Source organism: Haliotis asinina, chromosome 12 (genome assembly GCF_037392515.1).
Source record: "Haliotis asinina isolate JCU_RB_2024 chromosome 12, JCU_Hal_asi_v2, whole genome shotgun sequence".
NCBI classification, from domain to species: domain Eukaryota; kingdom Metazoa; phylum Mollusca; class Gastropoda; order Lepetellida; family Haliotidae; genus Haliotis; species Haliotis asinina.
The window spans coordinates 17,243,758-17,263,958 of NC_090291.1; the positions used below are offsets into that span (position 1 = coordinate 17,243,758).

The 20,201-nt window shown below is 37.3% G+C and overlaps 2 protein-coding genes across 3 annotated transcripts; both read right to left on the reverse strand.

Moving 5' to 3' along the window:
- Positions 1–2,421: 2,421 nt before the first annotated feature.
- Positions 2,422–8,510, reverse strand: LOC137258294 (transmembrane protein with metallophosphoesterase domain-like). The gene is made up of 5 exons (XM_067795927.1): positions 7,555–8,510; positions 6,770–6,880; positions 5,786–5,954; positions 5,473–5,612; positions 2,422–4,059 (listed from the first exon to the last, which is right to left on the reverse strand). The coding sequence occupies exons 1-5, from the start codon at positions 8,288–8,290 to the stop codon at positions 3,866–3,868; spliced, it is 1,350 nt and encodes a 449-aa protein (XP_067652028.1). The 5' UTR covers positions 8,291–8,510; the 3' UTR covers positions 2,422–3,865.
- Positions 8,511–10,589: 2,079 nt separating this feature from the next.
- Positions 10,590–20,187, reverse strand: LOC137258295 (transmembrane protein with metallophosphoesterase domain-like). Of its 2 annotated transcripts, none has more exons than XM_067795928.1 (5): positions 19,476–20,187; positions 17,009–17,119; positions 15,637–15,805; positions 15,248–15,387; positions 10,590–14,326 (listed from the first exon to the last, which is right to left on the reverse strand). In XM_067795928.1, exons 1-5 carry the CDS (start codon positions 20,185–20,187, stop codon positions 14,133–14,135), a joined length of 1,326 nt encoding a protein of 441 aa, XP_067652029.1. In that variant the 3' UTR covers positions 10,590–14,132. The 2 variants fall into 2 exon arrangements, with proteins under 2 accessions (XP_067652029.1, XP_067652030.1); XM_067795929.1 differs by lacking the exon at positions 19,476–20,187 and adding an exon at positions 17,629–18,845.
- Between the last annotated feature and the right edge of the window lie 14 nt (positions 20,188–20,201).

A 20,201-nucleotide genomic window follows, 5' to 3' on the forward strand; every position in this document is an offset into this window, starting at 1 on the left:
CAGGAAGTTGTCACAGAGAACCAGAAAATATCAGTATGAATAAGGTGAACAAAACTGCCTCCAGTTTGAAAACATACTGAGCAAAGTTCGATAATTAAGTTTTGATGAAAATAACAATTAATTGAAATACGCAATAGCATCTTCAGCCTGAGACATGCACTTGTTGGGAAAATACACACAAGGTATTGGACCATGTGTATCATTACAGTATTCTTGCACATTATTATTATGGGATAAGTTTTGATGAAAATATATATCACTACAAATATCATATGGGACCACTATGTAGTTGTAGGCAAAATGTACTCGACTTACTGGGCCACCTGTGTATCGTGACAGTTTTCTTGCATATCAGTATATGATTATATTAGATTCCATCAGTGTCCAGTGTGCCATAGAATTTGGCAGAGTAACTCAATGAACAAAATGTCACCTTGCAAACATCTCTGGCACCATCAGGGTGTGGAAATAACACGAAACAAAAGCAACATGCATGTGGTCACCAGCTTTTCACCACACAATGGTCGGATAGGTTCTTCCTGCTTGAGGAGGACCAAAGACAATCAGTAGGAAGCAAAATCTCTGTCCTGTGACAGGTAATGATAGGTGTGTACGACAGGGTTGACAATCTGCACTTGTTTGCTGTACTGACAGCTTCGAACTCAAGGACCCCGAGACCATTGTAGAGTTTGAAGCATGGTTACCAGCCCTGAATTCTATCACATGTGCAAAACTTTCGAAAACAATGTTTCTATGACAACCATTAAGACATACTTGGAGCATCAGAAGTGGCTAGATCAGTTACCTCATTAGCCGTCCCATAAAGAAAACCACCATCGACGTAACATTCCACTCTGATAAGACCCTGAAAATCATCCTGAGAAGAAATGGACAAGTTTCCTCTACTAAGATACCAAGCAGACCCAGGGGGGTGCATATATAAACCTCAATTTGATTGTGGCTCCACATACATAGGTGAAAAATCACATCCATCTGACATACGACTGAAAGAGCACAAAACATTTGTACAAATAATGGATCCAAAATCAACTCTCTAACAGCATATCTTCAAAAACCCTTCTCACTCCATTAACTAGCAATGATGAACCATATTAACCACTCACTAATGTCCATGGCTGGCACAAATGCAAACTATTAAAGCCTTTAACGATAAGATAATTACAACCGCAGCTGAACAGGACCAAGGCGTGTACCTACCCAGTGCCTGGGAAGTCAGTTAGATGATAGTGGCTTCTCCCCACATCTGCTAATCACTAGTATAAACTTTCCCTTGTCTGTACATTTGCCCTTTCATCACATCCTTCATATTCAATTTATTGTATATACATGCAACACTGGCTTCTTGTACAATTTAGTATATATACTCACTGATGTATTTAGCATCAATTCAGCTGATGAAGGTTCAAGGAATAGCCCAAAAATGTTGCAACATTCAATAAACAAGAAGTTGTCCTCTATATTATTTGCCTTTCACTAAAGTATTATCCTTCGTAAACTAGAGGAGAGTATCAAAATGCACACCACATAAACAACTTGCTTAGCAATACCTTTTCAAAACCAATCTATGGGATACAAGTTCACGTCCAGTCTTCAATTACAGTCATTTCTCATTGAACAAATGATTATAAACCGGGGACAGGTTCTGTCAACATGTTGCACATTATGTTTGTTTTTGCTGCATGTCTCTCTTCTTCTATGTACATATCCTATGGCATCACACTTTCATGTACAAAGAGGAACCATCAAATGATCCTCTCATCAGTCAGTGACGCCATAAACGTGATGAACATGACATAATAATTTAGTGACAGAGAATTAATCCAAAAACTGTGAACTGAACATCCTTCATCACTACCTTACATTTCAATACTGATGAGTTCAGAGACTGAACCACAGAAGACAGTGAATAGTTATACAATGATAAAAGAACCAGGGATTACCATTGTCATGTAGAATATTTTCTCACCATCCTTATACCCGCATAATAATGACGTATGTACACCTTGAAAAATGTTAAGCACCATGTTCACATTCAGCTTACGCATAATGATACGTATGACAATAATGTTCAGTGAAGAAAACACTGAATGTGGAAAGCATCTTACAAACACATCCTGTGGAGCATGTCAAGAAGCAACATCATAAACTTGCATTTTCCGCACATGCTACGTGTTGTTACCAATCTCCATGGGTTAAATGTTCACTCATATTCTGCATTTATGTTATGAAGCAGATTAGCAGACGGCAAATTACCGGTATGCGTAAATACAACTCATCGAGACAAGAATGTCCTCCAAAAAGTTGCAAATCGTTTGGTAAGAAAATGCATGTAGGAAGAGCAATAAGGTGAAGGATCATCCAGTGCCTGACACCAACTGGGATATGATAAGAAAACAAAAGATAAAATAATACTTTATTGTCACAAAATAAATGTCTTTCATCACAATGAGTTTCCAACATGTAAAAGGTAACATGGAATAAAATACATATATAAAGAGATAACAGAACAAATCACAGTTATGCATCGTCATAAATAAACATAGCAATCTACTCACAGAAGCTGGGTGAAAGAATGTATTGATTTCTACATAGTCAAGTCTCGTTAGTACGGCATTGTCCATAGCACAGCAAATTGTGAGATCAATGAGGACTACATAACTGAGACTAAATTACGTTTATTCAATTTGTTACCAACAAAAGCATTGGATAAAGCCGACAGTTGGGGATAAATGGAGTCATGATTGTATATAAACAACAAATTCACTTAGTGAACATTAAGAAATATAAAGTATACATTTAAGTACAACACTGATTAAGAGCACGAGCGCTGGCTGGTGTACATGGCTGGCTGTGTCTGTTTGTTCTCAATGTTGGCATTTGCAGGCCATGACCAGAAGGTAAAGACATTTTCAGAGGAAGGCCATGAGAGGTCTCTTATGTTACGAGCTTTAGAAGAATTGATGCCTGCATACTCGGTCAATACTTGTGATACAAATGATTTCACATGCTGTGTTTACATATAGTATTACTATGGCCCCAAAACCTGAGAGAATCATTTCATTCATAGTGTGCAATAACACAACCATTTTCACACATGTGACTTGAGTTGGGGAAAGGAATGAAAGATATTAACAGATATTCTCATAAAAGCAACAAAAATTCATGGTATGTAGTACATAATTATGTACAAAAACGGAATGCAAAATCAAAAGAAACAAATCACAAACATGCTATGTGTGATGTCAAACACAGGAACTTCTATAATAAAGCATGAAATTCTAACATTTCTGGAAATTGAAATGTGATTTCAATTAATGTTTACCTATTGTGATCTTCTAATGTAAGTCGTTGTCAAACTTCATGCTGAGGTGAAGATCAAATTCTATTGAGATTGGTCTGATCTTTTAATGAAAATGTTCTTATGTTCAGTTATCAAGTTTGTGTTGGTGATATATTTTGAAGTGTCATGCAAGGTATGAATTAATGTCAAATTCACAAAAAGCAACTTTGCAATGAAATGTTAGGAGTAGTGTCTCAAGTATTGTGACAAATTAATGTCGTGGTCATATGAACATGTAAACAACCGTGGCATATAATGGCATGTGAGATGTAATGTCAGCCACAATGTTGACTGATCACATTTGCAACATAATTGCATAAATGACATTATTTCAAATCTCTACTTCACCAGTCATCTCATCAATTGTATTCTCAACATTATCAATCAGAGGTTCTTTAATTAGAATGAGTGTTTTGTACTTTAATGTTCTTGCAACCACCCAGTATCTTTGAGGTTGGGCATTCACTGACAACATGTCCTGAAGACATCCCTACGTGTATGATATCATGGAGCTTGCGTGAGTATTATCCTTGTGACTTCCATAGTTGTTCCGATTCTCATGGGGATGCCAAAATACTGTGTACCCATCGACACGTACACATGACTGGTTTCACCATAGCGATACAGTCCGGAAAAGAATGGGTGAAGAAAGTAAGATCCAAACATCACTGGGAAAAACTGTCCTCCATGAGTGTGACCTGTAACAGACAAAAGTGTCAAAAACAGAGGCATGTCACAAGTGTCAATATGTCACATGTCGCTGTTGTGGTGAAGCTGACTCATTTATATACAGTCAGGCCGCGTTAATCCGAACACGTCCGTTTTTCATCAAAAACGTTCGGATAGTGAAACGTACGGACTACTGAAATGAACTTTTATGAACACAACTACAGTAGGGTTACTTCCCTTTGACATGGCAATACAAAAACATACGAACGTATACAAGTTGGCTGAATGTGCGATGTGGTGTTTGGGGGCAAGAAATCAACTTTCACGTTGGTCAGTTTGACATTGGCATACTTGTGACTAGCAGCATTGTTACGAAGTGAGATCACGTGTCAACCACGTGATTGCATCTGTCTGTCAAACGATCATACCAATCACAAAACATATCCGATGTCCGAAATTGTGCTCTTGCCGATAGACTGTCTGATTTCTTGACCAAAATGTTTACACATAAGATCAAAGTTGGCTTAAAAGGTTTTCTCTTTTTCTTTGTGCGGCAGTAATTTCACATCTTTTACGCCTAGGGGCGGGACTTTTCCATTATGACTGACAAGCGTCAGCTGATCTCATTTTGACACGATCAGTGTTTTATACAGGAAGTAACCATGACAGGTATTACTCCAACTAACCAAAAGTGAGACCAACTAATTGATCAAAATCACAAACTAACGACATCTTCAACTCGCAAGTGTCACTTAACAATTACCACTGAATGGGGCTCATGGTGTGAAGGGATTATCCCAACCTTTTTGATGCACCGCCGGATTAATGAAGCAAAACTATGTGTAATTAGCTAATCTGTTACCGCTGATTAACGTTCGGATACGGAGAGTGAAGCACCGGATTACTGAATCAACAGGTAATGAGTTTACATAGTAAACAAGATTGGTTACAGTTAGCTATCGTTCGGATATCGCAGGAATCGGATTGTCGGGGTCCGGACTAACGCGGCCTGACTGTAATTTGAGTTATCCAGGGCTTGACACAAACACTACATGATGACTGAAGAATCACTGAGCAGTGACTAAGCTATTACTTCAAGATAATATAAGTTTGTCACAACTGTGTTGGACTGTATAGAGTTGAATCTCATCAAATAAAAGCAGATAACTAGAAAGAAAGTGCAGAAGATAAAACATATTTCCTTGGTTCCCCAAATCACCATACACTAGAAACACTTTAAGTGGCATTTTCTTCAACCTCACTGGAAATTTAATTGTTAACTGCACTGGGTATCTTCATGCAAACACTGAACAGCAAAAGAAATGCAACTATCTTTTGGGGTCTACGCTTACTTTTATGACATTTCTTTTTTTCGAAACTTGCATCCCAACCTATCACGGACAATGAAATGCTTGTGAGAAAGAACTTCGAATAATGGCTACCTGACAGGACAACATCAACTCTGTATTTGGAGTCCAAAGCAGTCTTGGCTGCCTTCGGCTGATGGGCAAGCAGAATTACTGGCTGACTTGGATCACATGACCCCAGAGCATCATCCAGTTTCATCCCGTGATCACCATATCTGAATGTTAAAACCAAAGACTTCAAATTTTCTCCCCACAATATGATAATTTATTTCGCTTTCTTTAAGGACTTTCAGACCATATTTCAGCGAGGGTCATTCGTTCGTTTGTTCGTTCGTTCATTCATTCATTCATTCATTCATTCGAGAGAACACTATCATCAGTCCCTTACCCTATCTTTAAAGCATGGATATCGTCTGTCCCAGCAAGACATATTTGTTGGTTGGTTGGTAGTTTCTCACTGGGAAGTCTGACGTTACTGTTGTGTAGTACAATAAAGCCGAGACCACGGAGGTGAGAGAACCAATTGTCTACATCGCCTGTATAGTACTCATGATTGCCTGAAACAGACAAATAACCCAAATTGGAAAATAAACAAAGAGAAGTTCTTGTTCGGGGCTGAACACTTTTGCATTGATGAGTAAACCTTGGCCATGAGCATCATTTGCTGTAGATATTTATGTTACCATTGTTACAATTAGACTTGCCATCATGAAAAGACAAAACACGTCACTTCTTTCAGGCTCTCAGACTAGTGTCAAACTAATATTCTCGGATTATGACATGGTTGCTGGTGACCTCATTGTGACCAGGAAAAGTGGTAATTTCAATGCATGATAATCAAAATGATTTTAAAACAATTGTCAATGTCAGATGTGTTATGTGTAACAGTTAGTGACTTTAGCAACCAACCAAACCCAGAGTGAAGTACACATATTTCTGGCCTCATAAGATATGCTTATTTTAGTTTACAAGGCTAAAATATATTGGGAATGCAGACTCACAAGTAATTGACACAGACTGTGTTTCAGTCAGAAATTGAAACTAGGCAAGCGAAGAATGGTCCTTGAGATTTGCAGCTGTATTTTTTTTCACAAATAGAGCGACACTCAGCTTTATTCCAGCTATGTGACAGAGGTGTGTAAAGCGTAGATACTGGTCAATTTGGTGATTGACGTTATGAGCATTAAACATACACCATGGGATATGATGACATAGACCTAACAGGTCAGTGAGTCTGTCCACTTGATTCAATTAGTTGTTTCATGAGACAAGCGTGGGTTGCTGACTGACACCTGAACATGGTACCTATCATATACCCAGTGTCTAAACTGTCTAAAATGGGTTTGGAATGTCACTAACATAGAGACTGTACCTGTTATAAAATATTTCCCAAACTTGGACTGAATATGCTTAACAGGTTCCACTGCTTCCTCGAGGTTTGCAACACTTCCATCAACCAGATCTCCAGTCATCACAACAACATCTGAAAAGATATGAAATCATGCCAACATCCTGAACTCTAAGATTTCAATACAGAGTCAAACTGAATGCTGAATACAGAGTCAAACATTTCTCAAAAATACAAATAATTTTAATGAGATATAATTTGATATCCCAAGATTACACTCAGCTCTCATCTATTCAGTAGCAGCATTTGTGTGACATATGCTTGGAGGAGAAAAATGCTGAATGTCCTACTTCTCTCTACATAAACATAATGAACTTCTCTCATTCTCTGGCATTGGAAGGTTCACAAATGTGAAGCAAAATCCTGCATTTACACTTTTAAGACGCAGAGACTCCTGATAGACACTATCTATCATCTTTTGCAATAAATCAGTTAGAGCTGTGATTTAAGTCCAAGGGGCCTGCACCTGCACACCCTTCTCTTGCATTGTAAATAAAAGCTTTGTCAGATGCAACTAGATGAACTGTCACTTGGACATATCATTGCATATTTACTGACATTCTTCACACAAAACTTATGTCTTTCACAAGAAATAGTCTTTTCAAGAAGTTGTGGAGTTGCTGAATGTGCCACTACAAAGTTCCCAAACATGATATAGCTAGAATAAGCACAAAACCTTATTCACTCACTCCAACATACTCTGTCTTATTTCTGTAGATATACGTTCACTGTTGCAATTTCATATTTACCTGCATTTTGCTTGTTAATGATATTTACTATGCGAGTAAGTCTCCATCTTCCAACAGTTGGTCCAAGATGAATGTCTGATATTTGTACAATTTTCAAACCATCAAGAGATGCAGGCAATCCTTTGACTGGAATGGGGACTTCTTTTACAACAGGAGGAGTAGTAGCGTTGTAGAGACCATACGTCCATAAAAGAATAGCATAAATAAGTACTAACTGTGATTCCCGTTGTTTAGTAAAAACGAGATTGCTTTTAAAAATGAACCTGAAACCAAACATAATAACCTTCACAAACACTAAACCTGTCACTAACTGAAACAGCAGCCCAAGTGCGGCATTACAACTGTATGCTATGGCATACGGTTCTCGACCTATGAAATAAAAGTTCATAAAGTAACTGATGTGGCAAGATACTAAATAAGTTATAAGAAAAATCCTCCATATTGTCCAGTTTTTGCGATCAAGTTGAATCACGCCCTTCTGATGAAGATCTTTATCTGAGTATTTGACATGTCTCAGCCCTTCCTTTTGTGGTGCCTTATCGAACACTGTCGAAAAGTTATTCCACACAAATCTGGAGAGAAGAATCAAGACTGCTTGTACCAAAATGAGGAACTGCACGAACAACAGTCTTGCCTTTCTCTCCCAATGAAGAGACAAGACATACAGCTCGCCCAGAATGCCGGCGACCAGAACCGTCACAGCAGCGGCTAACTTCGCACCGAAAGAGATCGTCATGTTGTTGTGGGATCAGGAAATGCCAATCCGTCGAGTTAAGCTGGGCCCCGTCTAACATATCGCAAGCTAACGCACGCAAAGGGAGCCGGGAACCAGGTTAACCAATGTTGATACCCCTTGTGAAATACCAAATTCGATGTGATGTTTCTTTTGTAATATTTTCGTGTCTAACAATAGTAAAGTTAGAAAGGCAAAAGAAAATGATTAACCGCCATGCACAAGGCTTACATTAACGTCGGACTGACCAAATGTGTCAAACGTTGTTATAAGGTTGTATCAATTAAAGGGAGATAACACAGACCATGGTTCTGGCTAAGTGCTGAAAAATGTGCTGATGATTCTTCAATGAGAGTTCGAGCCAAATGTTTCACAAGACCTTATTTTTGCTGCTGCTGTTGTTGTTGTTGTAGATCTCAAACTGAGCAGAGGTATTTTTTGTGGCTAGTTTTGACATTACTGACAAACATTTGTTTGGGTGGTAGTGACATTTCCAAAATAATTCAAATCAGTTGCGATTATTCATGATCATGATGGTCATTTCAGTGAATTTTCTTCGTGGTTTATCATATAAGTCTTTAGTAAAAACCTACAAATGCAGAATATGATCCTTGGTATCCAGAGTATTATGTGCCTGGCATATCATGATAAGAGTAGACACACACCTTCTCTGTGCGAACAGAGTGCATGGCATGTTATGTAGTTTTCCGGAACTTTCATTAAACATCAGTTCTGTTGTACGTAAGTTTCGATGTGCATTTATGAAGTATGTATGGAATGGTTTGTAGAATTATTATTGCTTCAGTTGTAACAGCACCTCTGACATGTGTCTTGGTAATTTTGGCATTCTCTACTGTCTGGTCCATGAAATGTTGTCACTGTTGTTGAGGATATATTCTCCTGCTGTGACACAATGTTGGCTGGATGGACTATGCCAAGATGCTTGTAGAGATGGTATCTTACCTCAAGACATATTCAAGTCATATTAACTAAATAGTGAGCAGACTAAACAAGGTTTGAAAATGGTGAAAATTGGACGCAATTAATGACTGAACTTCATGTTGCCTGAGCACCAGATCGCATTAGTTGCCGCTTACAAGCATAGTCGTCTTTTATGGCAAGCATCTGTTGGTGATGGCCTTTTCTACCCTGGACCTTTATGGGTCCTGCTGCACTAAGGATGAATCTATGTGGTCATTGTGTAGTGGACTCTATTGGGTGAGTGATCAAAATGTTTGGTATTTATTCCATGCCCTGCCAAGGATATTTGCAAGGTGGCATTTTGTTCGTGAAGTTCATTTCAAGTATACCTATCCATCTGCCAAATTCTTTTGTCATCAAATATCACCTTGGACACAGATAGGGCTCAACAATAATGAAGTGCAAGACTACTGTAATGACACACAAGAATACTGTCATAATGTACACATGGTCCAATGGCTCATTTTCCACACAACTGCACGTCTGACTCTGTTCATCATAAAATGGATCCTATAGGGTACATGTATATTTCAATTCATTGTTATTTTCATCAAAACATAATTATCAAACTTTGTCCAGTATGTTTTGAACCTGGCGGCAGTTTTGTTCACCTTTTTTGCATAGATATTTTCTGGTTCTCAGTGACAACATTCTGATTGTCAGTGGTACATGTGAAACATGTACTTGTACCCTGGTCATATCCGACTGTGATCCCAAAGCTGCCAGATTGTGCTATTATTAGAAAGTTGTGGCATGGTGTTAAACTTGGTGCACAAAATTTTGGCAAACACAATGTCCCCAATTTCATATAGGGCTTTATTACCTACCCGTTGAGAACATCACTGTTTAATAATTTGTGTAAAACCATCATGTGATGCCATATGTATGACGTCAAAGTCATGATGTCACAATGCTTGTACCTCTATCACAGTGGTATTAGACCTTGATTGACTCGCGGACAGCAGAGGGTCATCACACTCGTTGAATTCTTAGGAAAGAAGTACTTTGCTCGATATTAATATGCTAATGTTGGGTGAGTAATAAATAAAATACTAAACTATGTCCCGTGTAACACCATATTTATGAAACGAGTGAATAGTATCGGTATCTAACTTGCTTTTGCTCTTTGGATACCAAATCATTCACTCATTTCATAAATATGTTATTACACAGGACATAGTTCAATATTCTCTGTATTCATGATCATGTTGTTCTTGTGTGGGTATATATGTGATGACTCCAGTGTGGATGCTGATCTGTGAAGAGTAATCCCATTAATGTGAACTATAGAAAGAATAAATACAACTTCATCATATGAGGTCATGTGAAACTTCATTGAAATCAAACGTAAGATACATGAAAAAATACTTCGGTAACAATGAAAACAATTTTTCTGAAAGGTTAACAAACCATTCATATGGATACATGATATACCAAAATATTCTCTGAGTCAACAGGATTATTGCATTTGGTGCTTATGCACCTGAAGCATGACAACAATAAAGCACAGTAGCTCACCTGTATTTCTGAAATCAAAGCCCACAAAACAAAATATAGCAACAACATATACTTGGAAAATTGATTAGTCTTCCACCAACATTTATATTAACTGGAAATTTCAGTCCCTACATCTAAAACTACCTCATTTAATAAAGACTAAAAATTACACAAGTAATCTTGCATATTTGGTACAAGAACATTGTCTGTTTATCCTGGAAGTCACATACCTGATTCTGCAAAGTACAAGTCACTGATAGAAATTAATGTCAGCCCTAAGTTGAGTAGAATTTTTTTCTCAGGGAATTAAAACCATGCTACAAGTCAATATGACAATATGGCCTGCCACACATGCATTCATACCAACTTTTGTATCATTTGTAAACACAGTAAACTGGATGTTCCTACTTTTGGAAGTAAATGACTGCCAACAACAGGTAACAGTGGATAAATGGTGGTTTATTGAAGAGTTACAGCCACCTGCCAAAAAGTTGACGTCACTGGATGATCTTTAGACCAAGCGGAATGCTTATGAAAAAAAATAAGTGACATAGATTATTTCAGGCATCTTGGCTGTCTCATTTTTGTGTGGCTTGGTTCCAATAACAGAAAATTCAGGATTGATGATAGCGTCAGTGATGCAGTTGGTTAGTACTGTATATAACCGTGTATAAGCCGAAAATTTTGAGGACCACAAAAAAGCTTTCTGTATATATGAAGTTGAGTTTTTCACTGCATTGATATGGTGTTTCTACTGGGCCAGTAGAAGTCAGCTTTGGTCAGCAGGATTTTATGCTTACTCACCTAAAGGGCCTTTCTGTAAAAAAGGTTAATTTCTATCACTAGTAAGTGTGTGTGGTTTGATTAAAAAATGTTCCACGCACAAAAAACTATAGTCCAACAAGCATGCTGAAGTCTGTGAACGCTAGTCTGCTGCTTTGATGGTCCTAAATTATTTAATTCCAGAGCAATGTATATTTTTTCAAGTGCTGACTGACAATTAAATGCCTTTGTGCTGCTTTTGAAGCAATAAAATAACAATTGTTTCTATGAATATTCATGATATACAACAGGTAACTTATTCACTGTAGAATCCAAGTATACCAATAATAGTGTGCATAATTTTTCCTGACACTTAGTGACTGAACAAATCTTGATCAACAAACATTGGCAGGGAAGATCATCTTGATAATAAATAACAAAATGCAAAGTCAAAGAAATATACACAAAGACCAATAATTGCCAGGACAGGAAACAATCCCAGCAAGCTAAAATACTCTTGCAAAGTATCAAAGAGAAATACTTTTAAAAATGGCACATTGAAAGAAAATACAAACAAACAAACAAAAATAAATTTATAAAAATGCTGACATGTATAGGGAGATACATGACCTCAAAGAAACAAAGGCCATACCCCTGTCAAATATTCTTATCTTGGTGATAGTTTTCAAGCTTGATGGAATTGTCATCAGTTGATGATCTATCTTAATTGTCATCACGATTGGTGTTCAAGGGATTGTTTTTCAAGGTTTGGGTTTTGTCAGTAGTGCACCATGTGTCAAACATTTCACAACATAAATACTTAAAACTAAGAATAAAAATGGTCTGGCCTTATGATGCATGCAAATATTCAACCTTGTATCCGTGGCAATTTCACACAAAACTCAGGCATCTTTTATCACTCCAGTATTTTTTTATCAAGGTACACTCAAACTCATTCTCAGACCCTGATGATTACACAAACAAGACTTCCATTAAACAAAGGTTCAGATTTGCGTTAATGTTTTGTCCTACCAGGTACCCATCCACAGCTGGGTTTTATTGCATATGGCTGGACTAAAGCTGATGGGCATGGTCACAAGAAATAGATTTAGAGATATAAATGAAAAATATAAAACTTTTTCTCAAAACAGAGATATGTAAATATTACAAGAAAAATCACAGACAAAACCTGGCTTTCAAAATCAAGGCCAAAGAGCAGGTGCCTCATCCAGTATGTTTCTCAGTCAGGGCACATGTCATTTTAATACGGTTGATGAAACACCTGTGAGAGTCATTCCATTTTCTCCTGATATAAAGTATAAAAGTATTTAAAAAATGGAATGCTTTATTTAAATAAACCAATCACAGATATGACATGTATGACATCAAACATGGGAAATTCCATAATCAAACATGAAACTTCAAACATGAAATATTTATTTGGTCACATAAAAATTATAAAATATTTCATTAAGCATGCATGGTAAGGCATCTAATTTTAAGCAAATGGTTAAGTCTCCTCACCTGGTAACTGTGGTAACAAGGCCTCAGTACAGCATGCAAAATATTTTATGTTTGACATGTGGAGGACTTTTGCATACTTGATTTATTGTACCATATGACCCTGTGGGCAATTGACCTGCCTCTTCATGTACATGTATTTGCAATGTATGACAGAATGTGAGTGAGGATATGTTAACAACACATGTATTGTCACTCACTGATGTAAACAGAAACACACGACTCAGTTGAAATCATACAATAGACTATGTGGAGGGTTCCCTTATTTTTTTCAGGTTTCTTCAAATTCTGTGTGATACAATGCTTGTGAAGAAACCTGGAAAAAAAAAATAAAGGAAGACTTGTGCTTCCTTGTGATCCCTTATTTTTTCCCTCAGTATATAATGAACAAGTTAAATATTACTAACAATGATTAAAGAGAACAAATCTGTTTGTGCATATACAGAAAGCATTTCTAATGCTTATGGTAGTTTCCACAGCTGGACATGAAATGTAGTTGATTGTTGTATGATGTCATTTATGTCTGCTATGGCAGTTTCCCAACCTGTAAAATTCCACAAACAGACCTGATCAAAACTGTTCCGTAGGTTTTTCTTCTGTGGCTGATGACTGCCTATACATGCTCTGTATGTTTAACAAATGGAACAAGTTAAATATAAAACATAATTTCAACATGGATGGATGTACGGACTCACAATTCTTTAATATCTCAGCTCTAGTTGAATTGATTGGTTGCCCATTTTATTCATTCATTTCACACGAAAACCAGTAATTTGATTGCTTAGTAGACATGACAATTCCTCACCTCCATCAACTCACAAATAGTGGGATTTATTTGCATGCATCCCACATCAAACTGAATCATTTCATTATTATGCCATAAGAATAAAAATTTGTGAAACAACTCAGTTTCTTTGAAAATTCCTATAATTATAAAATGACTTATTCTATAATTATCCTGGAGTGAGTATTATCTATGTGACCCCAACCTGAGACTTGTTATTTATAATTAGTGTTTTGTCTGAGGTTGGGCGTGGACCGAGAAATATATTCCCTAGGAACTTCTACCCACACATGTAGAGTATCAGGGAGCTTGCTTGAGTATTATCCTTGTGACTTCCATAGTTGCTCCAATCCTCATAGGGATGCCCATATACTGTGTACCCACTGACACATACACATGACTGGATTCACCATAGCGATACAGTCCGGAAAAGAAGGGATGCAAAAAGTAAGATCCAAACATCATTGGGAAGAACTGTCCTCCATGAGTGTGACCTGTGACAGATAAAAGTGTCAATAACTGAGGCATGTCACAAGTGTCAGCACATGATGTATTTCTAACTAAGGTATGTCACTAGTGTCACCTGAGTCAGGGTACAGTTGGACAAAAGGAGCACATGAGGTATTCTTGGTCTGATATTGTCCATGGTAAAAATATGATGACAGTGCTGCTGTAAACAGGGATCCAAATCACCTTTTGTCCTGATAGTTTGTTAAATGACCAGTGAAACTCAAGCGAAAATGTAATGTGCACCCCCACACCCTTTTCTCAAAAGTGTGCACCCCCTTTCTCCAAAAGCTGTATCCACCCCTGATTGTTGTGTCAAAGTTGAAAAGACTTTCATAAACACTTTCAGTTATCTGAGATTTGACACAAACACAAAACAATGACTGGAGAATGAGCATGTAGGGGCTAAGCTTTTACTTCAAGACAACTGTAAGTTTGACATCAAAATTAACTGTGTTTGACTGTATAGAATCGATTGTCATCAAGTAGAAAGCAGATAACTAGAAATGAAGGGATGATTGTGTTCTCTATAATCTATGACTGGAACTTATGGATCTTGATAAATACATAAGCAGAACTTTTGCTTGGTTTTCAAATTTGCACAAGCAAGTTCATTAATTATTAACAAAGACTGGAAAATAGTTTTATGAAAACTTTTCAGATTATGGCAACTGACCTGTTTATTAAAACTTCCTGAGGGCAAAATGGTGCGTGCACCACACTGACGCTGTTTAGTATCTACTCACTCCATCATTTCAGACAACATATTCTTCAACAGTGCAAGAAACATAATGTTTTCCTTGACAGGAGGAATACTACCCAGCATGTCAGTAGAACAATCATAATAAAAACCTAAGCCATCCCAGGCAATCAAATGATTTGAACAAATTGCTTTGAATAATGGCTACCTGACAGGATGACATCAACTCTGTATTTGGAGTCCAAGGCAGTCTTGGCTGCCTTCGGTTGATGGGCAAGCAGAATTACTGGCTGACTTGGATCACATGACCCCAGAGCATCATCTAGTTTCATCCCGTGATCACCATATCTGAAAGTTTAAACAAAACATTTCAAATTTTACCTGCATATTACATTTCAATTACTGTTACCAATGGTGGTAGTTTTTACACATTGTTTGTACAAGACTGGGTCGTGTATTATTTTTTCACTTGATGTAACATCTTCAACACTAACTGATAACTGATCAATACTAGTTAGCATAGGTAACCATGGTAACTGGAATGAATTCTGCAAGGTAAAAAGGCATGGATTAAGGCCAATATCCTTTGTCCCTTACCCTATCTTTAAAGCATGGATATCATCTGTCCCAGCAAGACATATTTGTTGGTTGGTTGGTAGTTTCTCACTGGGAAGTCTGACGTTACTGTTGTGTAGTACAATAAAGCCGAGACCATGGAGGTGAGAGAACCAATTGTCTACATCGCCTGTATAGTACTCATGATTGCCTGAAAGAGAAAACACACAACTTACATTGGGAAAAAATCAGACAAAACAAACGTTCTACAATCAATGCCCACAACGTTTGAGTCAACTAGTTAAAATTGGCCAAAAGCATAACTTTCTGTTGATTCTTATATTATGATTGCTTACTATCAGTGAGAGTTACATACATGTATTGGCAGAGAGGACAACACAAAACAATTCACCTGCATCAGGCTTTCAGACAAGTGTCTGAAGCTGTAGACTGTCAAATAAATATTTTCAGATTGTGACATGGTTCCTGTTCGCAAAACAGCTAATTATTGAGCAATATAAATTAGTCAGTGTTTGCCCTGATGCAGAAAACCTGCATAGTGATGCACAAATCATCTCAAATACACAGATAATTTAGAAGCTTGCGTCATTGTTGACCCAATGCTGCCTGGCCCTTAGTTCATGTAATCTGAACTTGTAATTTGCTGTTGTTAAAATCAACTGAATGGAGTAGTTTAATGTTTGCCAATTAAATGCTCAGTGCTTATTAAATACCTGACCTGCCTTACCTTGGTGTTTTTCATTATTAAACAATCACAGTAGAGGTCTTGATAAAAGTTCCAAACTGAATTTGACTTCCCCCAAACTGACCATGACTCCCTCTCATGACACCACTGAGTCATGATGACTCATAGATTTTTATATTTTAAACACTGATTTTTATATTTTATTTTTCAGTGACAGATTTGTTAATGTAGCAGTCAGAGTCTTTTGTCACTAATTCAAACCCAGAGTCAAGTTCATGTTTCTGGTCTTGTAAGATCTGCTTATTTTCATTTATCTCCTGAGCCTATGAACTAAACTTAAATATACTGGAGCTGTAAACTCACAAATAATTGGCACATAGTGTGTAAGAGTCAGAAATTTAAACTAGGCATGTGAATAGGGATCCTTGAGATTTGCTGCTATAGCTTTTACAAATGCAGCCACTCACAGCTATATCTGAGCTATGTGACAGTGGTCTGTAGAAAGTAGAGTCTGTAAAAGTTTCTAATGGATATAATGAGCATCGTCTTGCACATTGGTAGGACAACATGGACCTTCCAAGTTAGTGAGTCTGTCAACCCGATGACATTAGTCGTCTCTTATGTCAAGCATGAAAAAAAAAACATCAACTGATACAGAAAAAACACATTGTCATTATGGAATGCTACAAACAAACATACAAAGTGCACCTGTTATAAAATATTTCCCAAACTTTGATTCAATATCCTTAAGAGGTTCCACTGCTTCCTTTAGACTTGCAACACTTCCATCGACAAGATCTCCAGTCATCACTACAACATCTGAAAGGAGATGAAATCAATATTAAAAACTTGAATGTTTCCATGAACATGCTGAACACATGGTCTTAGATACAAAATCATTCTTACATGATAGCATTTGATATCCCAGCATTGCAAAAGACAAAGTGCTAATCTGTCCAAAAGCAGAATTTGTGTGACGTATACTTGGAGGAGACCTGTTAAGATCTGGGTTAGAATAGGTCTTTAGTTAACCATGCTTGGTCTAGTTGTTGTAAGAGGAGACTGACATCGGTTGGTGAACCTCACTGACTTGGTTGACACATATAATCGTATCTCAGCTGACTTGTTTGCATCAGTGTTCATACTGTTGATCACTGGTCAAAGCTTCTTCATGCTGTTGATCATTGGATCACTAATCAAAGCTTGATTACTTACACTAATAAAGCTGAACTTTTGCTGAGTCAATTTGAAAACATCAATGTTCATGCTGTTGATCACTGGATCACTGGTCAAAGCTTGTTCATGCTGTTGATCACTGGATTACTTACACTCATAAAGTTGAACTTTTGCTGAATGCAACATTGAACAATGAACAAACAAAAGCAAACGCTTCGTGAAATACAGAATGGCCTATTTCTCCGCTGCATAAACATGTTTAAAATATTATCATTTTAGGAGTTAGAGGGTCGACATATATAAAGCAAAAACTTACTGTCTGTAGACTGTTGGTAACTGACCAACCAACATAACAAGTTTGCAGGAGTCAATGACAGTCCATAATTAGATATTTTCTAATGAAGTAAAGTTCATTATTATGCAAGGAATGCACTTTGTCAAGAATTTAAATACTGATGTTGCACATATGATATTACTGGTCTGAACCCTATCTACTGTGAGATATCTTTAGCAATACACATTGTTTGGTTTAGTTCATTTTGTTATGAAAATTACAGGTACCAACTGTGTTTTGGGTCCAAGTGGAGATTGTATCCTCTTCTCAGGCATTTCAATGATGAACTGAATCTTCAACCCATACGCACTCAAAAAATTTGTAACACGACACCTGTATTATGTTAAAGGTCACATGCAACGTAAAACACAACTTTGCAGATTCTGGTACCTATCGGTATGCACTTACCGAAACAAATCATAAAAAATGCCAATTCAACCTATAAAGTTGAAAAAAAAAACGTGATGAAAAAAAGTCCATAACGCATGCGCAGTGAATAAATTCACGGAGCTTGAAACAGTATTCATGCCCAGCGTCTGAGGTCGTGAGCAGTAGTCTAATCTTGGTTGTGTACACAAACAAGTAAATAATCTACTCGTTAAGTAAAACAACTTGTTGATTGTGGAAAGCAGTCTCTGTCACAGGAAAAGCACAGTGTCTGGTTTATTAACACCTATATGTCTGTCTGCCTGTCTGCTAAAGACAACATGCAATACAGAGCTTCAATCATTGACCACGTACAATTTGAACTTAACACCTATCAGACTATACGACATAAAGAAAATAAGTTGATTTGTGACTCGTGCACCCGAGTCCATGTGTAATTAGGCACGTGTGATACACATGACATGTTTTTATGTCTGTGGGTTGCAACCAAACTACATTCATTTTTTCGGATGACTGGATCTGACGGAAACTGGTGCAAACTCTTGTCAGTTTCAAGTCCTGCTTTGTACTTGGACGAATGACAGATTCCAGCCACGCAGTAGTTTACCATCTCTACTGACATGATTTTGGATTGGATCGAGCGCAAATTCAGAGAACAGGTATTTTCCAAACCCAACATCTCTATATACATTCTTCATGGATAACGACTTCTTTTAGTGTATATGATTTTGTTTGACAACAGTATATGAATCCATACTGAAACGATGCATCAAGTACACAAAAAGAAGTTGTTATCCATAAAGAATCTTACTTTCTTGTGACTGGCTATACTTCTAAAACGCCCATCAAACAGATCATCTTTCTGTACACACAATGAACCCTCAGCATATCAGCAAATGAAACAGCCATTCAGAAGCCGTCGTTACTTTTGAGTGCATATCCACCCGCTATGACTGGGTTTGGTCTCCCGAGGGCTTCGTTTCGGGGGAAGTAAGCCCAAGTCCAAAATACTGCACTTTTGAATCGCGATTGTACGCTTATAATTTTGTTTATTTGTTTTTTTAAAAGCAGCAATGTATATTATATGTCATGATAAATGTGTTTTAATTACGTTTGATTTTTTGGTTGCATGTGACCTTTAACAAGCCGTGGTCATGGTATTGCTAAGGTCAAAAGGTGCTTTTCTGGTTTTGGAAATGCCATGGCATTTTTTTTTGCTTGAATATTGCTTAACTCTGACTTATTTACTTAACATCACTGTTTCAATTTCATATTTACCTGCATCCAGCTCATTAATGATATTTACTATGCGAGTAAGTCTCCATCTTCCAACAGTTGGTCCAAGATGAATGTCTGATATTTGTACAATTTTCAACCCATCAAGAGATGCAGGCAATCCTTTGACTGGAATGGGGACTTCTTTTACAACAGGAGGAGTAGTAGCGTTGTAAAGACCATACGTCCATAAAAGAATAGCATAAATAAGTACTAACTGTAATTCCCGTTGTTTGGAAAAAAAGAGATTGCTTTTAAAAATGAACCTGAAACAAAACAGAACAACCTTCACAAACACTAAACCTGTCACTATCTGAAACAACAGCCCAAGCGCCGCATAAGAACTGTATGCTATAACATACGGTTCTCGGCCTATGAAGTAAAAGTTTGTAAAGTAACTGATATGGCATAGTACTAAGTAGGTTAGAAGAAAAATCCTCCATACTGTCCACTTCTTGAGATCACATTGGGCAACGTCCATCTGATGAAGATCTTTATCTGAATATTTGACATGTCTAAGTCCTTCCTTCCGTGGCGGTTTATCGAACATGATCGAGAAGTTATTCCAAGCAAACTTGGAGAGAAGAATCAAGAATACTTGTGCAAAAATGACAAACTGCAACCTTGACATTTTTGCCTGGAGAGACAAAACATACATCCCACCCAGAATGACGGCAAGCAGAACTGCAACCTTAATAACGAAAGCGACAGCCATGTTGTTTACATGAT